The sequence below is a fragment of the Myripristis murdjan genome, chromosome 13, assembly GCF_902150065.1.
Source record: "Myripristis murdjan chromosome 13, fMyrMur1.1, whole genome shotgun sequence".
Taxonomy (NCBI): Eukaryota; Metazoa; Chordata; class Actinopteri; order Holocentriformes; family Holocentridae; genus Myripristis; species Myripristis murdjan.
In genome coordinates this window covers 9214868-9233684 of record NC_043992.1, presented here as the reverse complement: position 1 = coordinate 9233684, position 18817 = coordinate 9214868, and the positions used below count along the sequence as shown (strand labels likewise).

At 41.9% G+C, this 18817-nt stretch overlaps 1 protein-coding gene across 4 annotated transcripts in view; it reads right to left on the bottom strand.

The window, feature by feature from the left end:
• Positions 1-1403: 1403 nt before the first annotated feature.
• Positions 1404-18817, bottom strand: part of myo18ab (myosin XVIIIA b) — a 169469-nt gene continuing 152055 nt past the window's right edge. For 2 of the 4 annotated variants that reach the window (XM_030066613.1, XM_030066615.1), the window contains 5 exons: positions 17331-17516; positions 17003-17142; positions 13778-13822; positions 7151-7273; positions 1404-3367 (listed from right to left, as the gene is read on the bottom strand). In XM_030066613.1, the coding sequence (XP_029922473.1) occupies positions 3199-3367; positions 7151-7273; positions 13778-13822; positions 17003-17142; positions 17331-17516 (663 nt within the window). In that variant the 3' untranslated portion in view covers positions 1404-3198. Of the gene's footprint in view, positions 3368-3393; positions 6077-7150; positions 7274-13777; positions 13823-17002; positions 17143-17330; positions 17517-18817 lie in introns of those variants that run through there. The other 2 variants (XM_030066616.1, XM_030066614.1) reach the window with 2 other exon arrangements.

Here is an 18817-nt window from a genome sequence, read left to right as displayed (position 1 = left end):
TCTATCTATCCACCTACCTACCTCTCTCTAAATTTTTATATATCTACATATGCACACATATAAATGGGTGAACTGTCCGTGTAAACATAAATACGGACATGAACACAGAAATCAAAGTTAAATGAAGGGCAAAATGCAAAGCACACTCCTTACCAAAATCAAAATATGAGATTGAATATTGATTACTCAACAGATTAGATCTTGCCTCTCCCTCTCTCTCTCTCTCTCTCTCTCTCTCTCTCTCTCTCTCTCTCTCTCTCTCTCTCTCTCTCTCTCTCGCTCTCAAGGACACAGTCTATGAAAATTAATACATATACATATTAAGTGTAGGGAGAATCCTCCATATGAGAGGTGGATGACATGATATTTCACAAAAGGCCAATATCACAAAACCACTAAATCATTTTGTTAGGTTTCTCCCAGGAAGCTGAGTATCTGGATTATAAGGGGGGAGAAAAAGTTAAAAAATGTAAGGCATATTGGCATAAACCATCGGCCATACATGAATTAAGTCTACAATTTTGTTATCAGCCTTGAACAAGTGATATTGATCAAATCCTCGGATGATATGGTTACTCCACTGTCTCCTTCTTGTAGTTTTTTCCATTCTGCATGAGATTTTGCATTAACTTTTTAAGAATGCACACCACCATACCAGCTCTGTCAGCGTGCACCATCAGCTTAGCTGGGGTCAGTCAAATTTAATTACAATTTCAAAAATATTAGAGCACTTACTTTTTGAAACTTACTTTTGAAATGAATACCATTGAATCGTCTTAGTCATCTGCCCGACTGTATTTTTCAGATACAGTAAAGCAGGGATTTCTGATAGTTAGTTATTGTTATTGTGCTGTTGCAGCTGAGCTTGACGAGTCGTGATCGTCTGATTCTCCGACAGAAACGACCCGTTTGCCCTTAAATTACAGAGGGAACCGAGAGCGTTTCTTCGAAAAGACAATGTCAGTGAGGTTTCAGCTCCCTGTAAGGCATCCACAGGGTCGAAGATGCAGTTGACATTTCTCAAAGCAGATGAAAACAACAAATTGGATGCATCACAAAACAACATTTCTTCCCTTTCCCTTTTGTTTTATGTGCACGCCCTCTGGAGAGCTTAAATAAGAGCGTATCAAAAGTGCATATTCAAGTCTAAATGAACCTAGAAAGCAGGAGAGCACTTCACCACAGCCCGTGGTAAAATAAATCAAGTCTGGAGGCATTCTAAAACAATCACCATCATTTATTTACAATATATTAAACTGTAATGCAAAATTATTACTTATAACAAGTGGTCAATTTGTTCAATAACGAAAATAAACATGAACTATTTTCAAAGCTAGCATGAATCATACAGATATTTATATATAAATATTCATGTGTACAGTCAGCAAAGTTATGTCCACTTTTTTTTCTTTTTCTTTTTAAGCCAAGTAGTTTATTGAGCCATGTTTATCTCGGTAAACAAGGTCAAAAAACACTCCTCAAAATTAATTTCCAAACTCATGTTGACTGCATAGAGAATAAGAAGTGAAGACGTGAGTTTGTAAAAAGCGAGTATAATACAATCACACCCAGCTTCTCCCCTCATGCAGAGCTTCTGCAAAATCCTTTCAGCCTCCAATGTCACGTCAAGATATCATGGACTTTGGATGGCTTGCTAAAATATTTTAATGCTACTCATAAATACTAGAGAGACGGCCAAAGGGTTTGAAGCAACCACGACAATGGAGGTTTCTTTTTTTTTTTTTCTTGCTGTTTAGGAGGCATCACTTGGTTAGTCCATAAAAAGACAAGCCTACACAACAAACAGGCCTCATAGACACTGAACATTATTTCACAGTATTGGCTCAAACAGATTGTAGTGTGTGCAGTTAATGATGTTACTGTATCCTAGTGAGACTTTAAGATGCTGGTTGTGAATACTATCTGCTCAGTGGTATACTGTATGTTTTTTTTTTTTTTTTTTTTTTTTTTTTTTTACGAGAAACCAACAAAAGACAGGTGCCCAGTGTCAAGTACATTCCCTCTGGAAAGCAAAGCACATCAAATTGAATATAAAATAGAGACAGCGTGTGAACAACAAGCACAAGGACAGAGAAAAAAAAAAGCCCAGCTGAGCCAAAGACTCTTTATCCCTAAAGTATTCCGGCGAGTACTTAGTCAAATCAAGTTGAAATAAAAATAAGACAAGGCATTTCACGGAGGTATGCTCAAACCTCATGGAAATTCATTCTCTTGACGGCGGTCCTCTGCAAACAAATTATCTTCTTCTGTCAAACATCAAAACAAAAGATTAAAAAAAATATATATGGGGGAAGGGGGTTTGGTTGGCTTTCATTGCAGAGCAGTTAGAGCTGCAGCCCTCTTTGCTGTTAGGGAAAAAAAACTGCCTGGGAAAAAAAGGCAGAAAAACTTTGAGGAGACAAAAAACCAAGCAGATGATGGGAGTGTCTTCGGTGTATGGTGCAGCAGTTCATGAAAACAGCCAAGATCCAAGCACAGCTGCAGAGAAGCCAGCTGTAGAGGAACCCTCTTAAATCAAATGGCACTTGTCCCAAAAAAGGAAAAGAAAAGGCTGGGACTTTTACTACGGACTCATCGGAAATTGGCAATAATAACAGTGCACACATACTGTCAAGAAAAGGCTTTTTGGCAGTACATTGTATTACAGTGCACTGATATACATCATATATACAGAGTGTATATGATATTATCAGTGCAACTTCAAGTTCTTTGGCTCAGTAACGACCACGATGTGAGGAAAAAGAAAGGGAGGGCTGCTGAAGCCAAACAGCTGCTTGCATGCAGCCGGCAGAGACAAGTCATTATTAATGAAGCTGCTGTTTTTGCAGTGAGGTTAGATTAGGAGTGGGGCGTCAAAAAGACAGCACGGGTCTTAACAATGTAGTTTTAATACTATGCCCAAATCCTATGAGGATCTAGCATAGCAAGCTCTGCAAGAGTATTAATAATAGTAACATCTATTTTAATGTTGTCTATGCTATGAGATGTAAGCCCCATTGAGCAGCTCATGGTGTCTGTGTCTGTGTGTGTGTGTGTGTGTGTGTGTGTGTTTAGGGTGTGTTTTGTGTCCAGTTATCCTCAACTGGGCTTAACTTTGCATGCAGGACAACAGTGACGACTGAATGAGTGAATAGTTGGACATCTGAGAGGGTGTGTGTGTGTGTGTGTGTGCGAGGACTACGTTGAGGTCTCAGAAGGCTTGTCCTCGCTGTTGCTATCTTTCAGGTAGCTGCTGTATTTGTATCGGGAGCGGTAGGACCCCTGGGACGCCCCCCCTTCTTCTTTTTCTTCTTCTTCCTCCTCTTCATCAGATCTATCGAAGCAAAAGCGTCTTCGGCCTGGGGGGCTGGTGCAGGGAGGAACAAGAGGAAGCTCATGTTACAATCAGAAATGGCACAAGAGCACAGGTAAAAAGTAGGCAGTGTGTCGGGTAAATGCTGCCTCCAAAAACCAAAGTCAGGTATCATCGTAAGTGCTCCAAGAAAACTCTGAGTCCATGCAATATGCTGCCACACATAAGCATGCAAAATGTGTTGTTACGATGGATACTATGGGACTCAAACTACACCAATCTGATGAGTAAATAAAAAAGATGCAAGTACTCTCATACTGCTGTAGATGTCTGTTAGGTTTGCCTGCTTTTGCAAGCTTCCTTTGCTTTGCTTTGTGTTGTGTAACTGATAAAGATGCTAATGTGAAGAGAAGCAATGCCAAAACATTATCTGAGTGGCATTTAGTGTAACGTCCCCATCAAAATTCCTACATGAACTCATTAGAAACAGGAAAAATCCAAACTCAATCATCAGTCTACCTACAACCTACCCTGGGTTTTAACATTATTTAACATTCAAGCTGCTTAAATATTGCAAACCGGGGGTTAATTACTGTCAATTGTGCATCTTAAATGAACTCGCTAGTTGGTGTAAATCGATGCTTGGGGTCTAATTATGCCTGCAGTTACGGGCCTGGAGGGAAAAATCCACTGTGGCCTCTCTTAATTGACGACTCCTGTTATTTTTACCTTTTTGGGGCTATAAATCAAAGAGACATTTGGGGGAGGAATTAGCAGCTGTGTAACATCCACGTGAGCGCTGCTTCTCGCCACCTAAGCTAATCTGTATGATGATAAAATTCACAACACGCCTAAGCCTCTTTCTCTCCCAGTGAGTCTTCCACAAAAGTCTTAATGGCATTACAGCGCTGAAAAGAAATGTCAGAATAATTGTCATTCGACAGACATAATCCTAATTGGTGTACGAGGAGCCACTGAATTAATGAACTCTATTACCAGCGTTTGGTTGGAAATTGAGAATGTGCAGTAAACATCCAAGAATGCCAGCATGTCTAAGGTGATACATCATCCAAAGTACAACTGACAAATGGGAATTCGAAAACTGTGAAAGCCTAACATGCAGCAGTTAGACCGAATGGGAGGCATTTAAAATGTTGACAAAGGACTGATTAATGCTTTTCAGCGGTTAGAATCACACCATGCTTCAAAAACACTCTTCAAGTAAGTCCATATCAGGCAACCACCTACTGCCTGCATCAGTCACTGTCTGGCCGGTACAGATACTTCATCATTAAGTTGTCCACCTTCTTCTTCCTTTTCTTCTCCTCCTTCTTGTTAACAGGCTGGCCCTCATTAGGTCGCCCAGCTTCATCCTCTCTTTCTGGGCTGGACACCTGTCGACCCGGGGCTCTCTTCACACTGCTTGAGCTACGGTAGGAAATGGTAGAAGCGCCGGAGCTAGAATCCGATTCTGAATCAGACTCTGAGGACGAAGAAGACGAGGACGAAGAGGAAGATTCGTCCCTCCTCTTGGACTTCTTCTTGGACTTCTTGCCCCTCTTCTTGGAGCTGCTCCTACTTCGGCGGTCATCGGCAGAGCTGTCTGACTCGGAGCTGTGGCTTCTCTTCTTTTTCTTGCTCTTGCCTTTACTCTTCCTGCTATGACTGCGGCTGCTGCTGGTGCTACGGGAACCTCTCATGCAGTCCACAGCGGACGCAGAGCGTCTAAGACTGCTGCCTCCACGGCCGCTATCCATATCTTGCATACTCTTCCTATCATCTTCATCATTGTGGGATTTCCCTCCCTCAGCTTCAGAGTCTTCCAAACTCCTGCGCTTGAATTTGATAGGCTTGAAGCTCAGCACCTCATTGATGGCTTTCTCAAGGTCAGGATCAAGGTAGTTGCGATGACTGACTGGCTTGACATCCAGGGTATCTACCGGGTCATCATCTCCAGCCAAGGATCTAGCTTGTGGTGGTGGCATGGACATACTGCGCCCAGTGGACGAATGAGGACTGTATGCTGACCTCTCAGTGAAGGCGACACTTCGACTATCATCGATATCAACATCAAACTCACTCAGGCGGCAACTGCGTGCCAATGACATACGAGAATCAGCGCGGCTCACGCTCCCAGGACTGCGACCACCAGACCGTCTACTCAAACAAGGACTACTGGGACTGCGGCCGTATAACGATTCCCCACCTCTCCCCTCGTCTAAACGCGTAGTGCTTCGACGGCGTCCAAGTGGGCTGGACAGACCTAAGCTGATGGTAGACCTAGCATCATCCTCAGGGCTTAAACCACGGCGTGTGGAAGCCCGACTCGGCCCAACTGATGAAATGGTAGATTCCTTGTCGAAGTCACCCCAGCGGCTGTCCATGCCTTTCCTGGCTCGGCTGGTGGCCTCTGAATAGGCCTGGGAGATGACTGACTGTCGGTCATCTTCCCCTGCTTGGGACTTTCTCATGGAGCTGACTGAGTAGGAGTCATCCTGAGGGTCTGAGGCTTTGGGTTTACCCTTACGGAAGGAAGACAGAGTGTCCTGTGACTCTGAGTTTTCCTTGAGGGCACTGAAGAGGGAGCTGTCATCTCCTTTACCACCAATGGAGTCAAGGTTGGAGCGTTTTCTGTAGCTAAGAGAACTCATCACAGACACAGGCCTGCTTGGCTCTACCTCCTTGCCCTCCTTATTGGCCTCTTTCCATTCCTTACCCTCTTTCCACTCTTTCCCTTCTTTTGAGTCTACGTTTACAGCATATCTAGAGAGAGAGAAAAAAAGGGCGGAAAAGATGAAGGAATGAAGACAACGGGATAGCAAAGATGAGATTTGGAGTAAAGTGAAGGGTGAATGAAGGGAAAGAGAATAAGAAAGAATGACAAATGGAAGAAACTTGACAAATGATGAAAACAAGCGATGAGGAATGTTAAGAGGAATCGAAACTGAGCAGAATGAAATTACAACAGTGAAAAAATAGATGACAGAGCAAAAGAGTACTTTGGGAGACACATCTTAAATACCGACTACACTACTAAATAAAATAAATTTAGGAGATAGGACGAACTGCAACTAACTGTGTATAGTCAGAAATGGCTTGTGGTAATCAATTCCTTTATGCAAAATCAAAGTCCAAGCTTCTAATAAGCCCTGTATTGAGCCACGGTGTGTGTAACATCGATCCTTTAAAAACTTTATGCCCGTAAAAGGTTAGTGGATTTCAGTCAAACATCAATTTAGCTCTGTGCCTCCGAGGTATTCATCAGTCTGCTTAAAATGGTCCAACATGTATGAGTATGTCTAAACTGACACGCTGAACCTGCTAAAAGAAGCAGTCATGGCTACCTAGATTGGTTAAGTGGGTGTCTGTGGGGACACGTATTAAAGCAAGATTTAAAAACTCCAAAAGTTTTTAAAGTTGGGAGCGGCTCAACCAAGGGAGGGGAGTTAAATCTTCTGGTAAGGAGACAAATCTGGGGCAATCGAAGCTGTCAGCTGGCAGACACATCCATTAATCTCAGGGAGAGGCTCAGGTAGACTATGCCAGCTGGCCACTGGGCATGTCGATAAATCTACCATGGAGGCGGTTCCTTTTTAGAAAAAAGACCCCCGTCACCGAGGGACTGACAATAAAGACAAAGCGGCTGGAAAATACATTCAAGTTATAACACTCGCCTCATTTCAGCCAAGAGCACTGTTCTTTATTTCCTCTGGGTCAAAACCATGTAAACCTTTTCATCTGAGTGGACTGAATCGTAAAGCGGCCAAATGCCCAAATGGACTGCTTACCAATAGTTGCTGAAATAACAGTGATAGAGACGTCTGTGGCTGTACTGACCTGGAGCTCTTCAGGCTGCCATCATCTGAGAGGTTCTTAGTGGAACCTTTGTTTTTGGATAGCCAAGACTTCACCCCATCCACGCGATCCTCCACTTCAGAGTCGGTGTCTGAATCCCCCTGACTGTGTAAGGGATTAGAGGCAGAGAGAACAAATTACAGGGGGCAAATGAGAGATTAAGTGGCAAATGAGGTTATGATTTGAGAAAAAATATGAGGAATAGGAAAGAGTGAGACGTGGACAAGAACACAGGGGAAGTCAAAGATGCGTTAGTTCGGAAACAGAGTGAACAGTGGGAGAAACATTAAGAGCAATTCGCTGTCAGTTTGTGTGGCAGCTGAGGAGAAGTGCTGCTTTTCTTTTGGTTAAAAGGCAGCACATGCAGTCAACTCAAAGAACCCTTGGAAATACACAAACATACCCAGGAGAGTGTGTGCAGATGGACACACCAAATGGCAATGCAACACTTGACGCTGTTAGATGGGTGCTATCAGCATAGCCGTGCGGTTAGCGGTCACTGGGGTAGAGAGTAAAGCATTCAAGGAGGGTTCATCTCCCCTCACTCATCCAAAGCTACTCCACAGCTACAGTACTGCCCTGGCATGAACAAACCCATTAATGGAGCTTCGAGTGGCTGGGCCAACAGGACCAGTCCAAAACTGACAGATTTTACAACAGCACTTAAACAGAGTACAACTATGATTGTACCATCATTTGTCTGGCACAGAACAAAATGGTGATGACAGTTACGGTGACGAGTCAGAAGGGTCGCAAAACTCGCCTGAGATCTGTGCAGATTGATGTTGTTCTGTGTAGCCGAAAAGCAGATATTACCAAATGAATTGTGAACATTTGAATCTGTGTTTCCTGTTGTGTTATACCAGAGGCAACTGTCAAAACTCAGCTGAAAGCACGTTTAAATGTTCACTCCTCGATTTTTGTTCAGAGTGCCCCTATGTTTGAGGCAAACGGTATGAAATAAGAAAAACAAAAACTTGTTTTGGTTTGGGACTTGAGACCAAGAGCCCCATTGGTTGTCGTTGCTCTCTATCTCACTGTATTTATTTATTAATTATTTTATTTCATAGAACAAATAAAAGGCAATTTAAGAGAAAAGAAAATGCGTAAGGAAGACCAACAAACCTCAAGGGGCTTATCATGTGGCTCATTAAAATCAGAATACACACTATTTAAATAAAGGGAAAAAAACATTTAAAAAGGAAAACAAAAATGCAATTACGTATTTCGACATAATAAAATTGAATATAAGAAAAATATTAGAGTAGTCATGTACAGTTGCAGTACTTCCTTTGGATGGAAAGTTTAGCCTATGGGGGGCGCTGTGGATCCATGTAACCAAAATCGAGGAGTGTGCCTTTAACATTCATGGAGTGTAAAACAAAAACAGGTCACATTTGTAAAGACTAAACCACATCAGTATGCATCACCAAACATAGCTTTTACCTAATATAACTGCCGAAATGCTACAAGGAGTTGTAATTCAGCCAGAATGCTTTGGCCCTCGCTGCAAAACCTTTGACCTTTGCCAGGTCTGTTTGTATGAAAGCTAGCTCGGTACCATGGCAACAGTACACGTAAAAATGTCCACCAATTCATCCATTCTTCTACATTGATTTGAATGGGAGAGAGCGTTCGAGTCCATTCAACTCCTGTGGATTTCACCGTTCATCTTCACTTGTGCACATGCAAACCTCTGCATAAACACAGAATTTCACTTCTTGACAGAATGACTTAGTACACAGTTGGGCACTGCACTGTTTTTCTTCTAAATTATCATTACACGTTGACAAACCACTGCGAGGCGTGGAGCAAAATGGAGGGGTTGTCATAAAATTTGACACAGATGAAAAGAGCACAACACTCATTAAGTGCCGTCAAAGCCCAGTGCTCGTGCGGTGCTGTGAAATTAAGTTGTTACAGCTTAATAGTCCTACAGAGACATCAGGGGGGAGGTAGAAAATCTCTGCATCTGTTTCAGAAAGCCTCTCATTGTGATGTGGAAGACAGAGAAAAGATTCTTCTCCCCGGCAGTTAAAGCTCTGCAAGGCCTTGTGCCACCTATGATTAAAATCATTAGCAGCCAGAGACAAAAGCTCCCCAGGATTTCAGAGGGGAGATATTCAATAATGACCTGCCCAGTAAAATGCGAGTGCATATCCTACTCCTTTTTTATGAAGCACAATATCCTTGGATGGAAGTGCTGGGATTGCATTCCCATCCAATAATAGGAGGGAGTGTCTCACTCTTACGCTGTAATTAGTCTTGCAGGCCATGTCTGGACTACTACACAATCTAGGGATGTGTTGCTGTTGACGGTTATGATGACAGAGCGACCGTGTGTCTGTTTTTGGCAGCATGGCCTCGTCAAAACGACTGGGTAAATATCAGCCCAAGAGGCCCTGCGAGAGGAAGCACTAACGTTAGCTAGCTGGAACTAAAAGCTTCCCGAGCTGTTTGCTCATCTTCCCCTCTTTTGAGATAAAGCTTCACAAGAATATGTGTGTTTGTCGAGTTTTGGCGAGTCAACACTTCCCCCACAGCCTTCTTAGATTAGTCTTTTAACCTTTTTCCCTTATCTGGCAACTAAATAACAATTCCTGCCTTGAGAAAATGGGAAAATGAAAAAGGGAAATTGTTTTTGAAGTGCTGCTCAGCAGAATTTCATTTTATTTCCCCCCACTTCCTGACCCTTGTGACATTGTTGAGTTACCTAGACTTAAAGCAATAGTTCTTTGAATTAATATGACATCCCATTTTCATTTATTAAGTATAAATATATATTTAAAACACAAAGCTACTTTATAATAAATTCAGGGAAGTAAACAAACAAGATTACGAATCTGTGTACATGTCAAATAATATATTCATTATTGCTCGTGGAAATCATGTAAGTAATAAAGCAATGGTGACTTTAATCCAATATTTCTCTAATTGTCACCCTGGAAAACGCTGACCCCTGGAAACTGGCTGGCCTTCCTCTGTGAATTTTGAGCGTTATCAGAGTGCAGTGCCATGCTGCATTCAGAGCACATAAAGGGGGCTCTCAGGTCTATAGCCAAAACAACAATGGCGGGCACTATGTAATCGTGTGCTTCACACATGGTGTCAACCACAATTTATGTCCTTGACCGCCATACCATTAGTTAAGCCCTGCCGAAAGCCTGGGGGAAGCAAACAAACACTGTGCTGAGGAGACATTAATTGTCTGTGACAATCTGCCGCCATTGGTTGTACATCTCTGTTACACACTATTACATTCATCATTAGCTTCTATGGATCCTCCTGCTCTGCTCTGCTAAGCTCTGCTTCTCTGTGTCCCTGGGTCTTACAGGCACTTGTGTTTATGCCTAGAATATCTGAATCTCAGTCTAGCCAATGAAGTCCCTGTGGGGTTTGTAACACCGCCAGCATATGCATCCTTTCAAAGACTATCGAGAAACCTAAGCTTGGAGAATGCCTCTTATCCACAGCCTCAGATCAAAAGGCAGCACTGTTTACTGTGGTGCAGCGGAGCAAATGTATTCAGAGAGGCCGCTGACTTTCCGGTGTTATCAGCTGCCAGTATGCACTTATCATTAGCTATATAAAAACTAACATAGCTCCAGCATCTGGCGCACTCCTCTGTATTCTTTTTTCTGTGTTGGGACAGTTTAATACAAATGTCTACACATATCAGAGGGCTAACTTTGATGCTTTCTAAGACCATTTTAAGTCAAATTTTTAATGAAATTTAAGAGATTTTTTGACAAATCAACTTTTCATTAGTCAAATAAGCACTGCAGGTTGAGTATAAACATAGGTAATTGTATTTCCCCGTAAGTCCAATGAGCACCTTGTTGGGTCATGAAATGAACCTTTTTTAAATGAAATGTTGACACGCTGTAGCCTTCTCCTACTCTTCCTTTTTTCAGGTAATTGTATTTGTTTGAGGCACAAATGTGGTGGATTCTCTCTTATGATTTTATGAACTGTTTAGGGTTTATAACATCAGAAATTTTGTCCTTGAGGCAGAATTTGGCTGAAGACAAAACCAGATGGATAAATGAAATTAGATTAAATGTTTATTGAAATCAAGACCCGATAATTTCAGAGTCAAGACTATTTAATGCATTTCCAATGACTATTAAATGACTTCTAATATTTGTAAATTTGAATTTAAGGAATTTTAAGGACCCACAGACACCCTGTAATATTCAAATATTCAAATATACAGATATATCATTTATATTTCATAATATAACTTTTTTTTTTTTGTAACACGTAGCAATGCTCTAATAGCTCACCATTAGCATTCAAAACCCTTTCTGCCCTTTAACAATATGCTGCACTTTACAGCACTGCTTAACAAGGCTTTGCAACGTCTGAAAGCAAACAGACTGCTATAACAAAGCACTGACATGGGACTGGAATGGCTGGGAGCCAGAGGTTAACACTGCGTGTGTGCTACTCGCCTGATGAGCAAGACAGCTTTTTGTAGGACATTTGAGGGTTCTGCATTATTAAGCAAGTGCAAGTCAAAGATTGATGAGAAACACGCCCTCCTTTTCTGCTGTCAGGAGGGTAGTCACTGCCGAGCCACAGTCACATCCAGCCCTGGAGCCGGCCAATGAAATATTAAGAGGAGCCCGGGGAACGTGAGGCTGCTCACCACTGACTGCTGTTCAAACACGACACAGCGGCGTCCAACAAGACACTCTTAGAACAAGGCAAGGCAGTAAACACAGCAGGGCTCTTAGGTTTGCAAAGGAAAACAGTGAGAAAGATCCTGCAAGATGCCACAGGGGATGACCAGAGAGATCGTGACACACAGCCATGGAAGCTGCCTGTATCGATGATATGTGCTCACTTCTGGCCATCAACTGAAAGCTTTATGATACAGATAAGCTGGAGGGCGGGGGCAGGGGTGGGTGGGGTTGGGGGGCGGTGTCATGCTTGGGCTGGAGAAACATGTTGTCAATGGCATTCGTGCAAATTCAGCATGTGATGTCATGCAGAAACAAGCGGAGTAAATTGGGGTTATGGGGGAATTGCTGCACACTGGATGATGCAGTATCACTGAGCCTCCACAGATTAAAGGAAAAATCCTCCCAGAGAGTTCATTTGTGATCAAGTATTATAAATTTGCACTTTCTTGGTGTACCCACTTTCTCTCAGTCTGCACTGTCTACTTCTGCTTCAGTTAATAATTTCCTACATGTGTGCCTCACTCAAAACACAGGGGCCCGATCCCAACGTCCACACTTATAGACTCGCATACTTTGAGGTGCGTCCTCGACAAGTGGGCGAAGGTTCAGGGCTGTCCCGCTGTGAAACCGGTGAGTGTGTGAGGGCTCTCTTGCGGACTTTATGAGCCCTTCATGAACACTCTCCGTGAGGGAATTCCCCACTCATCCATTGCCTCGTGGTGTTAAACGGGACAAGTGGGGATGGGAAATCCAATCCAGGGTAGGGTCAAATAGATGAAGAAATTTGTGTTATTCATCCCCAAATTGTTTTTGAAAGTACAAGTAATTCCAAGCTATACAATTTCTGCAAACAAGCATTGCTTTTCTGGTTATTAGTCTATAAACATGGCTTGATGCCATTTGAAACAAAACACGAAATTTGTATATAATGGAATCCTACTGTTAACACAATTTGCCTGTTATATTAAAATGAACATTTAATCAGCTTCAAGGAAAATACAGCAAGAATTTTATGTAGTTCTAAAATATCTTGATTGTTTTGTATTGAAACAAAACAGGTTTTGTTGATAAAGTTGATATATTTGATGTACACTTACCATAATTATGTTCAAAGGAATACTTTCAAGGATAAAAAAAAAAAGTATTAATGATTATATTAGGAAACAGAGTGGCGGCAGCTGGTGTTGTTGTCAAGGTAACATGATGAGATAATGCGCTGTCCCTCGTTCCTCATATTTATGGACCCTCAAAGCCCTTCAACCCTCTCACTCTCAAGCTTTTACATTTATTCCACAGGTGTCGTCATTTCAAGCCTGTGAGGGCTCAGAGCTCAGGGCTTAGGGTGGACGCTGGGATTGGGCCAACATGTCTTATGTCTGCAGTGAAGCTTTGCTATCTCTACCTCTTCTGCAGATTGATGGATTTCTTCCTCCATGATTGTTGAGTGCCAGTGCAAAATGGCGGCTCTAGAGAGACTCTTGAGAGAAACTCTGATTGTGAGAGAGACCGACAACAAAACGTTTATCACTGGCATTTTAGAAAGCTGAAACGTTTTCTGCTATCAACCTCTATGAACTGAAAATATGTCAGTGTGACTGCATGTTGTCTGCTTGTGGCCAGTTATCGGTGGAAATAAGGTAGCTGTGTTTTTTTTTTTTTTTTTTTTTTTTTTTTACTAATATTTTAGGGTAGATTTTTCCTTTAAATACCAGATTTATGACAGCTGTAAGTGATGGACTGACTTGAACTAGAAACTAAACCTGGAGAAAAACTCTCTCTCTCTGCTATCAACTACTCTGGTATTTTCAAAGGCTGTAGAATACTGCATCATTTCCAGTGGTGGAAACCAGAACAAATTGACAAAAAAAAAAAAAAAAAGGCAGTTCTGCCAAAGTTGAAATCATGAGCTCCAGTTCCTCACGTTCTGTTCTTTCTTTTCTGATACTTTGTCACCATGTCTTGCAAACTGGTCATGATGATGGATGGAGAGACAGAGACAAGAAAATAACAGATACAGGACAAACAGAAAAAAATAAACATGAGATAAGGATCAGTCAAAAATAAATCATATGAATAAAATATAAACAATGCCTACAATATCTTGACAATTTTGCATATCACTGTGGGCACTGAGATGACCCCGCAGAGGGAATGCGCCATTATGCATCATATTTTTATGGGCTTTGAGTAAGCATACCACCTCACCCTGGTCCTCTGTCTTACTTGGAGTGTGGAGAAGAAAGCCTAGCAGAGTGTATTCTAATAAAACCTGACTCATAGTGCTATTTACTGCTGCAAGGTAGAAGGAAGAAAGCTCTCTCTGTGGTAATGTGCTAGCAAACTACAAGGCAAGGCTCGACGGGCATCAGAGAATGAGTAAATATGTATTCGTATGAGGAGCCCAGGAGAGTGAAAGAGACTTACTCATGTTCTGAATAACATATGACTGAGTCAAGGCAGAGCTCTCTTTTCATTGTTTTATCCAAAGACCCTTAAAGTGCTACATCCATCCTAGCTGCGTCACTCACTCTGATTTCTCCCCTCTGCTCATCATCTCTGCTGGGCTGCTCCACAGTTTAACTGTGAAAACTGCTATCTGTTCTACTTGAACCCTGATCCTGCCTGCTGTGAGCGGTGACAGAGTTAAAGGACCATACCAGTGATTTTAAAAGTTTTTGCCCATTTACTACAACTTACCCACATTTTACATCGCAAACAAAGCATTTTGTAAAATCATGCGAGGGGTAGGCTACAAAAGATTTCACAACATATAATCAAAATCCCTCCATTTTAAACTGTGAATTTTTAGTGGAAACACCTGACTCTGTGCTTCTGTGTCTAACAGAAGTCACCATTCATAAACCACAGAACTGATTACTGACTGTGAAAAGCAAACGTCTACCCTGGGGACAATTTTTCGGTGGAGAGACCGCCAAAATTCAAGACATCAAAACACAACAGTGCTGCTGCTTTTAGCAAAACGACTGTGGAGGACTTTGTTATGGTGATGGAATACTGGTGTGAAGAAAGTTTGAAGTCTCTGAAAGTTAATTTTCATATCATAGCAGGATTCATGGAAATCATGGGCTGGATAAAAGGTAGGAAAAATGATAGAGCTCTAAAACACGACTGCTTGCATCGGGAAAACATTAGTAGAAACGCTAAGATTCTAGATATAATGCTAAACATGTAAAATCACTGGTGTGGTCCTTTAAAGGCGCAATAAGTATTTTTTTACTGGGCCATAACTGTCTCAAAAGCACCATTACATCTAACAGGGGGTTTGATCAAGTTGCTGATCAGTTTCAGCGGCTACATTTACATGTGAGTTGTTTATGTTACATAACCTGATGCCCTGTGACTGAAGAATTTATTTCTATTATTAAAAGAGAATTGCAGAAATCAATTTTAATAATTCCATTGCTCAGGCAGTACTTTTGGAAGACATGTTGCAAAAAAAGAGGAAACAATGCATGGAACTGATGCACCCTGGTATCCAGATGTTTTTGGATGAAGATACAAAGCAAGGACTGGGTGGAAACTGGTCTTGTGGGAGGTAAATGATATAGAGTGGATAGAAAAGTTAAAAATGGAACCGTGTGAACTAACACGCCCCCAGGATGCCACAGTCTGTCTCCTGTACCTGTGACGATGAGAATGGTTATCACACTCTTACTGTGCAAATGCAAAGTTCACCGTCTGGTTGTATAGAAAAGCACCATAAAAACATTTTCTCTACCTATCACCCCTCAGCCTGGGACCAGTCTATCTTTTTCTAATTATTTTCAGTGAGTCTGAAGTGTTTGTCGAGCTGATTTTGTGCACCAGGCGCCTTGTGTTTATCCGCTCTGTTTTTGAGGAAGTGCTTGGTGTGCATCAAGTTGAAAATTATCCTGCTTTTATGTGGCCCACATCATTCAGCTGTCATTTTCTGCTGTCCAATCAGATGAAAACAGAAGTGGGTCTTGATTCTTCTGTCGGGTTCTGCTGTCGACAGTGGTAAACAACAAAAATAAGCTGTATGATTTCACAAACTGTGATTATCATGATAAAAACAAGCGGTCCAAGGCGTGGCAGAAAGTGTCACCAGCGACTAAGACGGTGGGTTATTTTCTCCTTAAAATCATGTGGCTGTAAACTTATGTTCAAGTGAGATCTAACCTGTAGACAGCAGTTTCCCGTTTTACACTGGCAATCATTATTCCTAGCTCTAGGCTTGGGTCGTACAAAGTAACAGCTGGTTGTATCTTTACTGTTACAAGGTAACAGTTAACTACCTCTCGCTAAGACAGCAACCGGGTTTCCTACCTTAAACAGATGCTCAGGTGCTCAGCTGCTCAGATGGCTTATAGATCCTGGGCCTAACTATAGATTAAAGTTGATGAAACCGATCTTTGCTCAACATAAAATATTACTGGAACTGTAGATCATCAGAATGAAGCTCTCGGTGATACTCCCCTTGGTCTTTTCTCTTCTTGATGGTTTCATGGACCGAGATGGATCTTTTTTTTTTTATATATATTTTGGTTTGTTTCTCCGCTCTCGTTTCTGTTAGTCTCTCCAGAAGAGCCAAAGCAGGTTCCCTCTGCCTGTCCATGTTTTTGGCAAATAAGATCAGTTTCTGGTAAAATTAGCTAACATACTGCTTGACAAGAGACGGCCAGCAGTGGAATAGCAAAAGAACGTCTCCGACACTTCAAGAATCATCTCATTAAAAAAAAAAAAAGGCAATGTCCCTTGTGTTTTGCTGACTGTAAAGCTTGTCCGATCTGATCCCAGCCTTAATCTAGCACAATGCGGACTACAGCTTCCTTCAACATCCACATAACAGGATGAGCTGGGCATGTGTGCAACTTGGCCACAGTTTAAGAAATTAAACCATACATGTACCCGTGCCCTAACTGTTGTCTGTTAATCCTTTAAAACTGAAGTACTCAATGTATACTCTATGCTGCTTCAATCAAGCAAAACTGCATCCGTATGTTGAGTGTGGTGATTAGATAGGCTTTGCCTGACTTGTTGATCAATGATGACTTGGTCCTGTGCCAAGATTTCAGGCTTACAAAAATGATTTTTATGGTGCATCCTTTGTTTTGAAACAAAAGCGCCCACTCCCAATCCAATTCCCAATTGAATTTGCTCATACCTATTTATAAGGTCTTCATTATCGTCGCTCTCCATTTCATCCTCGATGGCTGCCTGGAGGTCACCGATCCTCTTGAAGGCTAGTTTAAGGTCTGCCTGTAGACTCTGATTAGCAGCCTCTAAACTCTCAATGTCCATCTCCTGTTAATTAGACAAAAGGTGGAATGAAATGTTCAAAGGCCCTGGGCCAAAGGGTGACCAACTCAAACTCTCTGATTTAATGTTAATGGTTTCTGTGCAGCTGCTCCTGAAATGCCAAGGGGTCACAACTGTAATGATTGCTTATCAATAACTATTCTCTGTGACGGCTCTGTTCATCAGATCCTTACCAGCTCGTGTTTCTTGCGGCTGGCCTCGGCCTCCTTCTTGGCCAGTTCGCCCATCTCCTCCTTGACGTCGCGGATCTGCCTCTGCAGACGTTTGTTTTGCTCCTTCTCTCGGTTCTCGCTGCTGCTGCGCTGATCTCGTTCCTCCGTCAGCTTCTCCAGGTTCTCCTTCAGACGAGCTACAAGGCTCTGGGCAGTGACACAACAGGAAGGGTCAGGTGACTAATTAGACTGACACAATACTGATGAGTAAGGGGTGATCTATAGCGCGATGGTCACAGTTGCAAAATGAGCAATGTGAAATGGAAGGGCGTTGATTGCCTCAGATCGAATATTGACAAGCTTGCTGTACACTAACTTGCTTATTGCATGGCAACTTGCCAAAGACATTAACAATCTGACTCATAAATATTGATTTTAAATTATTTTATTACTGGCTAAAGCAATTACAAGCTTCCGCCAAAAAAATCCAGCAGGACTGTCTGCAATAACCAAGAAGAAATGCCTTTTCAGCAGAGTTCATTTAATTATGAAATTAAAAAAAAGAATGATCCTTTGGACTGCATAGTGATATGAATCAACGGTCTGTCATGTAGAAAGACAGGCTGCCCCTTGGATAATAATTTGATATTGGCCAGTCAGTGTCAGCCACCCCTGGTGCAACGGTAATCCCACCCTGACCAGTTATTCCCATCTAATCTACTCCCAGAGTGTTCAAGACCATTTCATGATTTTTTTTTTTTATATATATATAAAATGTCAGTCTGTAATACCTACAATGAAATCTGCCTCAACCAGTCTTAAAGCTAGAACATACAACTTTTACATCAAAAAATGGAATGGAATGTTTTACCATGTGGGTGTATCCCCCGATGACTTTATGAGTTTTTTCCAAAATAGTTTTCGTCAAAATATTTAACACCTTGTTAGTGTTTTGGCCAAATTACTTCTCACCAAAGGTGATAAGAGGGACATTTCACCGTATACAAAAAAACAAAAACTGTGGCATTTAGAGCGTTCACAAGAAATTTTTCTGTGGGGGAACAGTTTTCAGCACAAAAATGCACTTGATTCATGCAACATTGTTGCTATGGAAACAAAAATCAATAGGCATTGTAACCATGCCCCATGTCCATGCCAAACATTAAAAGAATTGGTCAATAATTGTAGCCTCAGGAGCGCTGACAAGAAAATCTCTATGGACACGTGACAATCACAAGTCCATCGGATCCACTGGACTTTGTTCAGGCCGGGGAAAACAACACACACATCAGCCTGGCCTGTATGTGAACCTGTGTATACATGCAAAGGTCCCCCCATTTGCCTGAAATTGGGTTTTGCTTTGAGCATGGCCAGCAGTGAACTGGGTTCTGGTTATCAAGCACAAGGAAGACCTAGCAAACCATTAAACAGACCATAAGGAGGATTTCCTGAGCGTGCACAGTGTCCTGTAAACAGACATGAAACCTGGTGCTCTGGCCATCTGTGAA